The 15,888-nt window shown below is 33.6% G+C and overlaps 1 protein-coding gene across 1 annotated transcript in view; it reads left to right on the forward strand.

The window, feature by feature from the left end:
- The window catches only part of LOC100371568 (TATA-binding protein-associated factor 172-like), a 62,268-nt gene that overhangs the window by 2,335 nt on the left and 44,045 nt on the right, over positions 1-15,888 (forward strand). Inside the window, exons 2-6 of the mRNA XM_078009122.2 lie at positions 438-561; positions 7,842-7,959; positions 8,315-8,467; positions 9,205-9,362; positions 10,905-11,053. Of these exons, the coding sequence (XP_077865248.2) occupies positions 438-561; positions 7,842-7,959; positions 8,315-8,467; positions 9,205-9,362; positions 10,905-11,053 (702 nt within the window). The remainder of the gene's footprint in view (positions 1-437; positions 562-7,841; positions 7,960-8,314; positions 8,468-9,204; positions 9,363-10,904; positions 11,054-15,888) is intronic.

Genomic DNA, 15,888 nt, shown 5'->3' on the forward strand with positions numbered 1-15,888 from the left:
AAAGGCATTGCTGTGTCTTGTGGTAAAAGAAGTAGACTACCCTATAATTTTTTGCACAAACCTAATCTCTATTTCTTATATTTATTTATATATTACATAATATTGCTCTGATGACATAATGGTTCAGTGTTGTTCCCTGGTGAATGCCCAAAAATAGCAACTAATTTGCATAATTCAATAATGCAATTTGCATATTTATTTTCTGACAATACAAATCATATGCTTAGGCCTGGAACAAATGGTCATCGTTTAATCATTATCGTGTGCCAATTAAACATAATTGCTCTTGCATTTTTATCAGGATTTGAATGAAATTAATAATTAAAAAAAAAATCAAATTAAAGCACAATTTTAAAAGTTAATAAAAAAATAGATGTACAAACTTTTTTTTCTGGGGTTTAATTAATATGTTCTTCTTCTTCTTCTTCAAAAATCAGGTTGGACAGATTATTTTTATTGCTGGACACTGGTTCCACCCCAGTCACTCGTAAAGCTGCTGCTCAACAGCTTGGAGAAGTACAGAAACTTCATCCACACGAGTTGCACAATCTACTTGCAAAGGTGAGTGTCATTACTTGAACAAATCATAATTTCCTTTATTCCAATCAATTAAGCTTACCACAATAACTCATTGTTCTCCTTAAAGTGAGGGAGTCATGCGTCAGATGGCCATAGCGCAGAGATTTTTTTAAACAAGGGAAGAGGGGCACAGCTTCCTCATGCCAAGGCTATGCCCCCCCTTACCCTGGGGAGCAGATGCTCTGACTACCGTAAAATTCTGATTGACCAGGGATCACATGTGGCCACAGTATTCAACTGTGACCTATCTGATAGTAATTTTGGCCCTAAAGAAGTCATAGAATGCTCCATTTTAACTTAGAATTATCAAAAACTCCACACCCTGGTAGGGAGTACCCTATCTCCTCCCACTTAGTGACACCGCTAAATTGCAGTGCTCCCTCTTGCAGTTTTTTTCTAACATGCATAGCGTGTCATTGTCTACCATGAGCCTTTGCATTTTTAGCATCTGTTATCGTCGCTTGGGACTCAATTCCTGTGCGTGCGCAGGTGAAGTCCCTCTCGCTTTAACCTTTCCACCATCCTCGTTCAATCACAAATTCACAAAATATGTGTAGTTTTGATTATAGTCTTCAATTTCTTTCAGAAGATTGGGACAAAAATAACCAAATTTTTTGATTAAAACCTGAAAATTGACTCAAACTTTGCCTGTTGGATCCAAAATTAGGGTTCATTTCCAGAAATATTGAAGAATATAAGAAAAAAGTGCAGAATAGTTTGGGTGAGAAAGTCTGATGGCAAAATCACTAAAAAAAATGTTCTTCAACATCTTGATGGAAAATAATTTTGTTTTGTAAAAAATTGGAAATCTGTGTGCTTCAAAACCCATGGTTTTTATGTAAACCTAGTAGGAGTCTTAAAAATCTGCTGAGAAACAAATCAAGCAAACCAGACATTCCATACTTTGAGTCACAGACACAGTCCCTCTATCCATGGAGGTAAACGTAGATCTATTTTTTAGATCCATGCTCTTAAAGGACTTTGATTGAGTATACATTCAAACAGTAATTGACAAAAGATTATTCAGTAGAGTGGGATTCTGATAAAAAAAATAGTATTGGGGCTCTTTTTTGTATGCTTCAAAAATATGCAAATCATTTTTTATCTTTTCTTTATGGTTTTACTGATTAAAATACTGATCAAAACCTAAAGCCATACTTTTTTCAATTTTTGTATTGCATGTTACCTTGAACTTATTCAGTATAAGTGGCTTTACTTTTGAGTAAGACAAAATTCATTAAATCTGCAAGCCTGGGGAAATTGCAAAATAGTGTAGCTGAAAAAATGTGGGAAATGTCATTTAGCATGTATATTTTGTACACTTTTATTTTGCCTATTACTGGTATATGTAAAAATGTCTGACAATTTAGGTTAACACCTTGATATGAATACACTTATGATGGACGGTAATTTTAAAGACTTGAAGGCAGTTTAAAATGTGCCTTTTCATCAACTTTTAGAGGAGAATTGCAATTAAATCTTACCTAAGTAGTAAACTAACATCAAATTTATATTCAACAAACATTCATGATTTTATTGTTCACCCTATATATAAAATATATTTTTGAAATTCAGTCCCTCACCCCTTTGGCTATTATCACCAATTTTTTTTATTGCCGGAATGAAATGTCACAAATGTTGGTTGCCTAGGCAATTCTAACTGTTAGACTGAATAAATGATATTATAAAAATATCGTAGAAGATTGGCCGAAGTTTTGTCATTTTTGGCATCATTGTTGGTTCGCTCAAAAATGCAAGGGCAATAAGACTTGATTTTTCAAGTACGAAGGACGCTTGGATCAGACGGTTTCTTTTGTTTTGGGTTTGTCATGAGTCTAAAACCATAGCAACATTGTTTTTTGGTCAATATAGCACATGTTCTGTTCTAACAAAGAACATAGGACTCTGAATCACTGGTAGGCCCAAAGATCATACAGCATTTATGAACAAAATGCACATTAAAATCTTATGCTAGAGAACAAAGTCTACAAGTACTGGCTACAATATACTGCAAAGTGGAAATAATATACCTATCCAACCATTGTTGATTTTTGTACAAAATATAACTGACCACAAAAGATGCCCATCGCAATGTTTGTAAGAAAGAAATATAAAATACTAAAAAAGAACAATTTTCCGGATCACTCTGATAAAATTCACAGAGGAAATTCTACAAACTGAAATCTGGTTGTCATCTTTTGTTTATACAACCATAATTTAAAACAAAAAGTCACTGTGATGTTTGCAAAGTTTTGTCATTGCAAATATTTTCAAAAATATGAACTTTTGAACATTTTAGCAGTCAAAATTTACTGTATCAAGATATTGTATCAATATGAATGAATTCACTTAGCTTGTACTAACAATAATACAAGGGATTGGTATGTACAGGAAATTGCAATGGCATGGCTAATTTGCATAACAATATAGTTTGTTAATCACTCATTTATTTATTTTCATGGTAGATCACAGGTATTTGACCTAAGAATTAAACAAATTTAATCAAATTTTTTTTTTAAATTATCGCATATTAGATTATTGATTTTGACAAACAAATTTCAGATTTTAGTCCCATTACAAAAATATTTGTTGGGAGAAAAACTACGTAAAAAAATGCAAAAATGCGAATTTTTTGAACAATTCTATAGAAAACTATGTTAAAGAAATATTTCATTAAAAAATGAATAATTCCTGGAAACTATAAATATCCATAAAAAATATGTAACCCAAAAGAATGTTCAGATATAATGATGAAGTTTATGTTTGTCCTATGTTTTGTGTGAATGAGAAGTAGATTTGTAACGATATATTTTTATCTGGGTTGTGTGAACAACAACATATAATAGTAGCCAATTACCTTTAATTTTACCGTTTATCCAAAGTTATAGATCCTGTCCAGTAGTTGGTTATACCATGGAACTATAAACCCCAGGAAGAACAACCACTTCGTTTCCTTTGAACTATGATAGTTGCCGCGATGTCGAATGTTTATTTTGACTGTTTATTTTGTCGCATTAAAAAATAAGCCGATTTACGCAAATGAACGTTTATCTCCGACTATCGGTCATTTTCGGAGTCAATCGGACGACTCCGGGAGATCACGTGACCGAGTTGTTCCGGTTATAGCATAAAAAAACAATGGCGCCAAGACAAAAACACTGATAAATGATCGACATTCAACGGGAAAAAAAAACACATTGCCACTTCTGGCGATCGAAGGGAAACACGGAATTAGTCGGGATATCTCAACAACAAACAGCTCACCAAACCCCATGTTTCGCAAACTTTCGCAACCTTATTTTTTCGAGGGTTGAAAAAAACAAGAAGTAATCTAAAAACGACATTAAAAATTATGAAAACTCGCTAAAACTCCGACCCGTTGCATGATTTCCGGTACACTGAAGGTCACCCTGCAGACCGACTTGTTTGCGCATGCGTAGTGAACGAAATATTTTACTGCGCAGATATGACAATTTTTTTTCAAGTTTTCCGTTTCCAGCAAAGCGGTTGAAACGGGCGTATCGGCGGCAACTAACATGGAGTATGACTAATGTCGTGGAAACAAAAGCGAAAGCACTGTAAGATAAACTAAGACAAAGGTTTTTTTAATCCTCTTAGTTTCGTTGTTCTTCCTGGGGTTTATAGTTCCATGGTTATACTGTAACAAGTAACCTTGGCCCAAACATTTGACCTTTGACCATACTGGTCAACATTTTTTTGAAGCTCCACAGCCATATTACAGCATGTGTCTTACATGCATTGCATAAATTACGCAGGACCCATTTTGAACATGGAATTTTGTGAAGACTTTGAATAGTTTTTTAGTTCCCACCAGACAAACCCAGTACGAAACCTGTTATGTTTTGGGATTTGTGTGTTTGTCATTTCTGAAATATGCCTTGACTGATTTTGTTTGAAGTTAGTACAAAGGTCTTGATAGGAGATGTATGCACGTCAATTAGTTTTTTGGTTCTTTTCTGTTGACCTTTGTCTGACAAGTGGCCATTTTCGGCCCAAAAAATCAATCAATCAACTCTTTCTCAGACTCATGGTTGGTTGGTTACTGATGCACATCAATTTGTTTAACGATCTGATTCAAAATGGTTGCCTGGTGGCCATTAGTCTTCCTAGAAAATTATTTTCATGTTTTCTCAGACACACTTTGACCGATTTCGAAATAGGTATTATATGTACTGACACAAAAAATATGGTGTACTGTAATCTTGTTATAATGACACCAAAAATTGGACGCTGACTTGTGGAACAAGAAAAACAGAAGACTGTAATGCAGGGCTACATGAATATACATGTAATCTCAGACAATTATTACAGTTCTCTTAGTTTGCTGGGATAGAAAGTAATCTTGAATAAAACATTGTAAGACAGAATGGAAAACAACCGATCATTCAGAGACAAGGTTTAGAATTACAGTAGAGCAAAATACAGCCAAAAATAATTATTTACTCTACGCAACATGGTTTATACATTGCAGCATAGACCACGTCACTTTAGAAGGAACTGTGTGTACACCAACTAGAATTTGGATTCGTCACCAGAAATGAATTGTTTATTTTATTTTACACAGTTTAGATCAGTAACTATACACATAAACAATAGATTAGTGCAGACGTCGACTATCTGCATACAAGGAAAAATTGACAGTTACTGTCGTTGTATAATCAGTCAAAATTAGAATACTAAGCTACGCCCATCCTGAGAGATGTAAATGTCGCCTTTAAGACTTGCATTCCTACTTTCTAGGAATATCACAGATATCAAAAACACATAGGAGCACTTTTTGCCATCAGTTTCCCCTGTTGTGGGGAATACTATCACCCACATTATTCCTGCAATGAACACTTATTAGTTACATGGGGATTGATAAAACCCACAGATTGTGATGTGGTACGGATTATTATCGCTTCAGCTTTCTGTCTCTTGATGATTCCTCTCTAACTAAAGTCTGATGATTCTCCAGTGATTGTGGTCTGTCAATCATTATGATCAGAGCATGTAATTATGGAACACAATCATTTATGTTGCATATCCAGTACTGTGGATCTGACCCTTATCAAATTTTCAATAGGTGATTTTCCGTTCACCCCGAGATCTTGCATACTGTGTGAAAGGCGCGGACCAAACCCCTGTCACAAAGATCTAACAATTTGATTTTGAATTTATGTTTCTTCTTTTTATCGCTCAATGTCGTAATGGCAATCCTTGAGAGGGGAACATTGCGTTGAGATACCCTTTCAATAATTAATTATCATCAAATATGTATAGCACATTATTAAGCGAGGAAATACCCGAAAATATTTTTATGTTTGACGAATCCCACGCGATGTTCTGAAGCCGCTACCTCGCTATGACCTTTGTTTGTCCTGTTTTTTCGTTCAATTTCATGTATAACACAGGGACTCGCAGTCAGCGGGAAATGGTCTATTGTGTGCATGTTAATATACTTATTTGCATATTATCTGATTCCACTTTTATCTCAGTAGCAATGATATACATGTATGAAATTCAAGTATATCTTGTAGGGTAATCAAAGGGGCACATCCAGGCTAATTCTGACATTTTTTATACATTATTTGTTCCAAATGTTGACCTAAATGGCTTGTGATTTCTCATGCTGAAACATGTTAAATCATTGAACTGATATTTGCGTCACATGTATTGTATGATACTTTAGCAAGATTTACACTGACAGAAAATAATTTTTGAGTACATGTACATGGATTGTTGGCTTGTTAATCACAGTTATATTTGCATCAAGCATTTTATTTATTGAGTTTTTGTTATGTTAGCATGAAAACAAAGTACTGTAAAATACTTTATTTTCGTTTAGAATTAATTTTCGCTGAAGGAGTGATTCAGTGAAAATATAATCCAGTGAATATACCTTTTTTCCTATATTTAACATTCAACTCACCAAAAATCAGTGAAAATAAATTCCATACAAAACACCCAAAAAGTCTTTTCAGCGAAAATTAATTCCAGCTAAAATATTGTATTTTACAGTACCATACTTGCTCTATTGAAATATATACATGTGGAGGTATGTTCACAGTCAAAAAAAATCGTACATTTTATTTTACCGGTAATAATTAAGTGTACAATAATACAATTGTTGGTTTATGCATAATTATTGGATTTATTGTATATTAAAATATGATTTATTCTGACCATAGACACACCTGTTATATTATTAACAGACATGCTCCTAGTAAATGAAATAATGGAAAATGATGTAAATAAAATTAATTTCAGTAACTACTGTAAAGGTATTAATTTTTCATTGAGTTTTAATTTCGCTATTTTCGCTGATAAGCAAAACCAGCTGAATTAAATCTACATGAACAAGTGAAATTAGAATTAAACTAATTGTTTCACTGGATTTAAAATTCAGTAAATATACTCAAAATGTCATAGGAGTGAAATTAACACTTGTTTCAGTACTACTGTCTTATTATTGACTTTAGGTAGCATTGTTTTAAAGCAACTTAAAAATTGCAGGGTATTGTGGTTGTTTTCACAAGTAAAAGCTGTGTATCCTGCAACAATGAATGATAGTTTTGGATTCACATTACCATTTTCAATTTGTTGGTCTATACTTGAACCCAGCTTTGATTTGTTGATTAATTTCTGGAAAAAAAGAAGATTGAAGATTAGCAAAGGCATAACACTTTGGTATTGGCTGAAAATGAACATGTGACTAATTTGCATAATAGTTACATGGCAAATACCTTATGATACCTTTTGGACAAAACACCACTGTAATATTCAGCATTATAAACTGGAATATGTAAGTGCACTTTGGTGGTTTTGCAAAATTCATCTTATTGTATATAATATTGTTGATAGTTGAATGGATCATACAAGCTTTTAAAATCATTAAAACTGTTAAATCTATTTTTCAGGTACTGTGGAATACTTTATTTTCGCTGGAATTAATTTTCGCCGAAAAAGACTTTTTGGGCATTTTGTACGAAATTTATTTTCACTGATTTTTGATGAGTTTAATGTGAAATATAGGAAAAAAAGTATATTCGCTGGATTTTATTTTCACGGAATCATCCCTTCAGCAAAAATAGCGAAAATAAATTCCAAGCGAAAATAAAGTATTCTACAGTATTTGAATCCTAGTTTCAAACTTAGATTAGTGTCCAACATTCAACTCATTTTCCTACTGATTGTTTTTTACTGGGAATACCAGTTCCCGGTAAATTCTTAGTTATTAATTTGTTGTTTTTGTTTTCTAGGTGCATATATACCTGAAAAGTAGTAACTGGGATACCCGTATAGCTGCAGGCCAAGCCATGGAAGCCATTGTGAAAAATGTACCACAATGGACACCAAATGTAGTGAAGATTAAAGAAGGTATTGACGAATCTGATAAGAAATAATCATTGGAAATTACAGACATGTGTGATAAATAAGTGGTAACAATGGTAACGGGAAGAACACAACACAAGCCTTATTGGCACCAAATGCCACACTGTTAGTTTAACTCCATGGTTTAAGGTAGAAGGGTCTCCCCTAGAGCTGTAAGATAGGTACCCAATCTGTATATTGCATTTGGACAATTTATAAAAGTGCCAATTTTTGACGGTCTCAAATCGGTTAATGTTCGAGAGATTACAGAAGTAAATATATTTATACCTCCATGGAAACAACTTGCATAAATCATGTATTAACCAAACTGTTGATTTATTTATTTTAATCTCGCTCACAGAATCTGACACTCCTGACAGCAGCCGTACATCTACCCCAGTACAAGGCGATAGGCTTGTATTTTCTCAATTTGACATTGGTAGAATACTTCAAAGAGGTGCATTTTTAGCTGGCTCATCTGGAGCTGAATATGACACTGCAAATGACGATACAAGTATGTAACATTTTGTAGATCATACCTAGCTTTACTGGTGAATTTTGTAAAGTTTTGGGATTTTTGAAAAAATACTTCAAGATTTATATAGCACATTTTTTTGTCAATGTTTTTATTTTCTGTGGTTAGAACTAATTAACAATAGTGGAGGTGAAATTTTAATTCATAAAATTAAAAAATAAATTATTCTACCGGTATTCTGCATGTTTTGGTGCGCCATGGTCACACTTTTTTTCGGGAGAAATTTCAACCTTTTTTCATTCAAATTATGTTTATTTCAATAATTTATTTATCAAATTTTGTTACAGAAGTTTTTACATTTATGGTATACATGTAACAGCATTGCTTACTCTTAGAATCGCACATAAAACAAATAATACATTTGTTGTGTAGATTTTTGTAATAAGACTTATTTTAATTTCAAGCTACATCACTTTTATATTATATACATTTTAATTTTCTACTAATACAGAAAATACAGCAATTGTGAATTTCAATACATTGAAATGATAACATGAAATAATGAAAAAATGTCCTGTAGAAGTGAAATTGTTTAAAACTTCACTTTAAAAAGCCACACTGTTCTTCCAACTTGACCTGGCCAAGGTAGTGATGTAACTCCATGTAGTGAGTGCTCACAACCCAGTATTTATGCTTACATGGAGTTACCATGGCAAATGTACAAAATCCATATAAATCATAAGTATAATAATAATAATATTAACTTTTCCTGTCAGGTGGTGATCCCAAAGAAAGGCTTGCTAAACAAAAACGAATTCTCCAGAAGAGACTTGGACTTGACATTGGAGGTGGTGCATTGGGCATTGATACTGAGGAGTTATTTAATGATGTTGACTTAGCTGTTAGGATGGATTACAGAGAGGGACGGTCTCAGGTATGTCCTTTGCAAATTCACCACATCATATCATCCATACACAGCACTCTCTAAACTCTCACACCCAGGTACTTTCTAGGCAGACAATCTCACTCACTATCAATAAAAATTATTTTTTCAAAATATGCCAGTAGTTCGTAAATTATTCCTATAATAAAAATACTTTGTGTGACCTTTAATGGGGTCATGCAAAGTGCCAGGATGTGTGACCACTAATGGTGTCATGCAAAGTGCCAGGATGTGTGACCTTTAATGAGGGTCATGCAAAGTGTCAGGATGTGTGACCTTTAATGGGGTCATGCAAAGTGCCAGGATGTGCGACCTCTAATGGTGTCATGCAAAGTGCCAGGATGTGTGACCTTTAATGGGGTCATGCAAAGTGCCAGGATGTGTGACCTTTAATGGGGTCATGCAAAGTGCCAGCATGTGTGACCTTTAATGTGGGTCATCCGTCAGACTTGTTTTTCTAGTAATGTTATTCTACATTGTTATTTAAATTGACTCTGAGTTCCAGAAGATGAAATCCCAGAGTAAAAAAACAATTGTGGAACAAAATCATGGGAAACATGATTCTGATAGGAAAAAAATAATAGTCGAAAAAACCTGATACTACTTTACAAGTATATGATGCGTTACATGTATTTATTATCTGTCACTGTAATGCCATAAGTTACAGTGTGCCGTAATTTTGCGATATTTTACGAGTATTTTCATCCCACCATATAAGGAAATGCGAATTTCTAATATGGTTTGATTACGCACGTAAGCGTCCTTTAATAATAAAAACAAACATGGCTGCCACCAGGGTAGACCGGATTCCACACAAAGAAGTTCGCTGATTCAGTTCTAAACGTTTTGGATTTCGGCATTCCCATGATGTATTCTTGGAAGGAAAAAATGTACCGGTATAATAATAAGGTTATTACGAGGATACCTCAAAGTATGCACTCAGACAGTACTCCATCACATCGACCTCCGCTGCATACTTGTGCATACTTTGAGGTATCCTTGTAATAACCTCATATTATTACACAGGTTCAGTGACAACACATTGCCTTATAATGTATTATTTAATATTACATGTACATTGTAATAATATTGGAATTTCCGTAAAATAATATAGAGCAGCAAACATTAATGACTACATGTAAAAGGACTATGGTAGTCCTCACCCTGTCTGCATCTTTCATATTAGATAACATTGTTTCCAAGCAATGTGCTCTCTGTAAAATGATTTTATCTGTCAGAATTTTGTCCGCTGCAGTCGTAAAACAAACATGACAAATTCAGCATAAGATAAGGGCATGCAACTGGTGTGATATGAGAGCAAGATCTCATTTGAAGTCACATAAATTGTGAGATGATTACCCAAGATGATATTTATAGAAATATTATGCGAATGACTATGTTTGAAATTATCTATTATCTCAGACTGTGTTGCTAGCGTCCTTGCTTATTTGCAAAGCATTTATTACAGGCATATCATTTTTTTGATTATGACGATTTTCATTTCTGTTTATACAATCATGCTATTCGTTGTAGTTTGCTCCTACAACCGTCTTATCACAAGAGATGTCTGCCATGCTGAAACCAGGAATGAGTTCCAGGGAGAAAAACAGAGCTAAACGAAGAGCTAAACTATTGGCAAAACAGCGATCGAAAGAGACCGGCGATAGCAGTGCTACAACGAGGTAAACATACTGATGACTCTCTCTCTAACCTTGTCTTTACAAGTACTTTTTACCACATTGTGTTGTTTCTAAGGATCAGTTGTAATACCGTAATTTGTAAAATATGTCCTGTCTCATGAAAACACTGGGTTAAAGGCTTGTTTTACTTTTTTTTTACTCTGTTATCAAAAATGATTTTCCATTGTTTGTCCATCCGGATACTCAGTATTCAGGAACATGTACTTTGGAGTTGGAATATTTTTGTCATTTTTGTAAAAAATTATATTATCAACATTTTCTAGAAAACTACCAGGTAAATTTATTACATTGATACTTTGCATGCAGGTATCTTAGGTGAAGCTTCAGCAGATTTGTTCATTTCATGTTGAAAGCATCAATTTTCTATCTTTAGTGTATATTTTTTGTAATTTTTGTAAAAAATGTTATTTTTGACATGTTCTTGAAAACTACCAGTCTGATTGCTTAATATTTTTAATGTAGGAATATTTGGTGGTGAACTTTCATGAAATTTGAGATCAGATAATATAACATTTGCAATTGCTCTGACAACAACAATATAAACTGCCACCATGGTTGTGATATGAACATTTTGATTGCAATAACTATGGTAAATATTTCATCATACAGAACATTATCAACTTTGTTTTGAGAAAGACTATAATTTTTTGGACCATAAGGTAACTTATCTGAGAACAAAATGCACATGGTCTCCATATGGCAATGTATCAATGCAAAGAAATTTCGCAAAAGCCCTTGAAACATTTCTATATACACTATTTACTTTTACCTTTTTCAAGTTCCGTAATGTGAAGTACATTATGTATCCTGTATACCTCGCCTTTGTTACCTTACTCATAATGTGAACAAGGAGAACGGTATGGGAGGGGAAAATGTCTGTTTTGTCGTTGTCGTCGTTGTGATCGTTGCAATACAGTGAATTGCATGTAAACTTACATTTCAAGATATTTGACTCAAATAAATATTGGCTAAAATAAAAATTGGTTAAACAGAGAATCAAAGTGTGTACAGACAACAATGAAGAATTTTACATGACTAAAACCCAGATTTTGGACTACGAAGATCAACAATATTATTGTTTCCACCATCCATATATTGGTATATTTTTCTGCCGTAAATTCGCCCATCCAGAAAATCGGCCTGGGGGATTTCTTGACTGATGGGCCCTTATTTAGGGTTCAAAATTTCAAAATTCCACCTACGTTGACTTTCAACGCCGGCAGTTTGACCACCTAAGACGAAAGAAACTATTGCAGAAGCTAATCTTACATTTGATACGTTTTTTTCTTGCTGAATTAAAAAGTAGACCGCCAAAAATTTCATTATAATGTCACTCAGCATCATCTTTCTCCAAAAAGAAAATCATATTAACGAACCTGGTATGCCAAATACAATTATGGTCAAATTGCTAATTAACCAATCAAAATGATGGATGACAGGAACGTGTTCAAAATACCATAGCTCATTCAAATAAGTTAATGTTATTGAACGCAATGCGGAAGAGACTTGCCGATGTTCTAGTACAATATTTTGGCTTGGATTTTCATGGGAAAACATCATGATTTTTTTTAAAAGATAAACTGAGCATTTGAAGAATAATTTAACATCGTTTACTATGATGACAGCTCATTATCGAAACGAAGCTTACCAGTCATGCTAGTCACAATAAACATCTTACTTTTTGACGACGGTAAAACTTAAATTAGGCTCTATTTTAGGTGTCAGGAATCTTTGAAATGTCCAAAAAATGATGCCAAAATATTAAAAAATAAACACCTTAAAAAACTGCCGAAAAACATGATTTCTGGTCCCATTTTACTTTTTTTAAAACCAAAACTGCCGTTTAATGGCCAAGGGTAATTTACGGCAGAATCCGGTATAATATTTTTATAAATTATTTTTTTAGTTTTGTTCTGTGATTTTTTAATAATTATGGTACCTAATTTTCATAATCATTTACTTCTCAGCTTTCCACCATTTTTTTAGGATTAATCATCACATTATAATAATACTTGGTATATGTACGCCCTGGAACAATACACAAACCTAAATCTATGCATAATAATTGCTTAATTTGCATAATAATTTGGTTTGGTTTTGAAAACATGCATATTGATTATCTATTTATTATTAGCCCATTTCTGATATCTCAACACATCAGATTTAATTGAATTTGTGGTAGAGGTGCTCTCTAAAATGTATTTTTAGTCCCCTGTTGGGGACTAAATGGGGACTTTATATGTTTTGACATCCGTGTGTGCGTGCGTCCAGACCTGTATCTTAGAAATGCCTTGACCAATCACAATCAAACTTCACACATACATCATACATGATATTATACATATGCACGTCAATTTGTTTCACGATCTGACTCAAGATGGCCGAATAGCGGCCATTTTTGTGCTAAAAATCATCAAAATCAAGCATTTCTCGGCTGTTTACAGATGGATTTTGTTCAAACTTGGTATATACATTTGACATTATAGGACCTTGATGCACATCATTTTGTTTTACGATCTGATTTAAGATGGCCGAATGGTGGCCATTTTTGTGCTAAAAAATCCAAAAAATCAACCATTTCTCGGCTGTTTACAGATGGATTTTGTTCAAACTTGGTATATACATTAGACATCATGGGATCTTGATGCAAATAATTTTGTTTTTCAGATAAGATTCAAAATGGCCGACTGGCAGCCATTTTGTATTAATGAATGTGGTTCTCGTGCCATATCTCTGACTTGCTTTCACTGATTATGTTCAAATTTTAAATATTCATTATACATCATGTCATAGATAGACAGATATATTCTAAATGGCCAAATGGTGGATTTTTTTGTCCTAAACAATCATCAAATATCAAGCATTTCTGGCATTTATGGATGGATTTCGTTCAAACTTGGTACATATAATTAGACATTACAGGTTCCTGATGCACATCATTTATTTTTCAGATCGGATTCAAAATGGCTGTCTAGCGGCCATTTTGTTTTAATGAATGGGCTTCTAGACCCATATCTCCGACTTGTTTTGACTGATAATATTTTCAAATTTTAAATATTCATTATACATCATGTCATAGATAAATAGATATATTGGTTTTACTATCCTATTCAAAATGGCCGAATGGTGGTCATTTATGTGCTAAAAAATCATCAAATATCAAGCATTTATGGGTGGATTTCGTTCAAACTTGGTACATACATTAGACATTACAGGTTCCTGATGCTCCTGATGAGGTGCATTATGGGAGTAAAACAATGTGCATAAAGATTCATTTTCATAGTCCTCTACAGTTTGACTCAACATCAGTTTCCCACGAACTTCAAATGCACAATGCTGTTTGGTTGCCATGGATACCATACAAAGATATATTGATGCAACCATGAAAGTTGTTTTAGTTGATTAACCTTCTACTGTCAATTCTGTCTTCTACCCCCAGCTATGGTGTATAAATAGGTCTGATTTACTGTATAGGTTTTACTTCTATATTATAGACCTATTGCCTGGACAATAGGTCAACCTTTTCATCACTAGTTTCCTCTTTACATAATAAGATCATAAAATAGTCCCATTTATAGTCTGCTCTTTCTTTCAGAAGACTAGGATATAAATAGGCAAATTTTTGAGTAAAAATTTTAAATTTACTCAAATATCGTCTGTTGGCTCCAAAATTAGGGTTCATTTCTAGAAATATGGAAGAATATAAGGAAAAAGTGCAGACAAATTTGGACAAGAAAGTCTGGTGGTGAAAAGGTTAATAATAGATTAATTGTTCATTTTAATCCAATGGCTTTAAGTACATTTTTTGTTAAAAAATAAAGAGAACAATAAAAAATATAATTGATAAAGGAAATGAAAAAAAAAATTACAGCAACATTATTCAGATGAAAAACTTGGGTCTGATGTAACAACCATTACACTACCGGTACAAGTATTGAGAAGACTTGCAAACCATATCTTATGAAATTGTTAAAGAAATAACCACCTCCAGTGTGTGTATGTACTACCAGACTTTGATCATTTTCACAACATATACTCAAGAGCCTTGGCGAGTGCAGATATGGAGGAAATGCTGATTCATTTTGCTAATTTCATCTCTATCTTTATTCATATGAATTTAAGTAGAATTTTTAAAAACAATCTCTGGGATTGGTGGGATTGGTTGGACTGGTTGTTAGTATTAAAGTTCATTTGTGTATATAATGCAGGGGGTTTTCTGGAAAAAATGAACACGAAGGGAGCAAACAGACGATAGACCTGGAAACGCCATATCAGAAGGTTTCTGTGTATTTTTAACAATGTATCTATCGCTATTGAAATATTTTTTGGATAATTTTAGTGTATTTGATGTTCAGACACATTGTCAGCTTGTGTTGCTGGGAGGTTTTCACAGAGTAAAATATATTTGAGAAAGATTTCATGTTGTATGGCAGCAGGGAAGTGCACGGCTCAAGAAATATATTTATGACTTGAAAGTTCAATCGGCAATTTGGTAAGAGGGCGCCAGCCAAGAGTATCAGTGCACTGCACCCCTGTTCCCTGGTTTAGAAAAACCCCTGTAATGAATGCTCACTTAATTTTAATCGTCAAATTTTAATGTTTGTCGATGATGCCAAACACAGTGAGAATGTCAACATAATGCATCTCTGTTTAATGCAAGATCAATAATACTAAAAATAATTCGTAGGGTTGAATTTCTGTCACAGGTTTTTCGGAAAAGAATTTGTTTATTCATGTTTGGGGCCATTAAAACTATGATAGTATTTTAGACTGGCTTCATAAATTAAAACTACCTCTCTTTCAATCATGCATTTAAA

The sequence above is a fragment of the Saccoglossus kowalevskii genome, chromosome 8 (genome assembly GCF_978046115.1).
Source record: "Saccoglossus kowalevskii chromosome 8, keSacKowa6.1, whole genome shotgun sequence".
Taxonomy (NCBI): domain Eukaryota; kingdom Metazoa; phylum Hemichordata; class Enteropneusta; family Harrimaniidae; genus Saccoglossus; species Saccoglossus kowalevskii.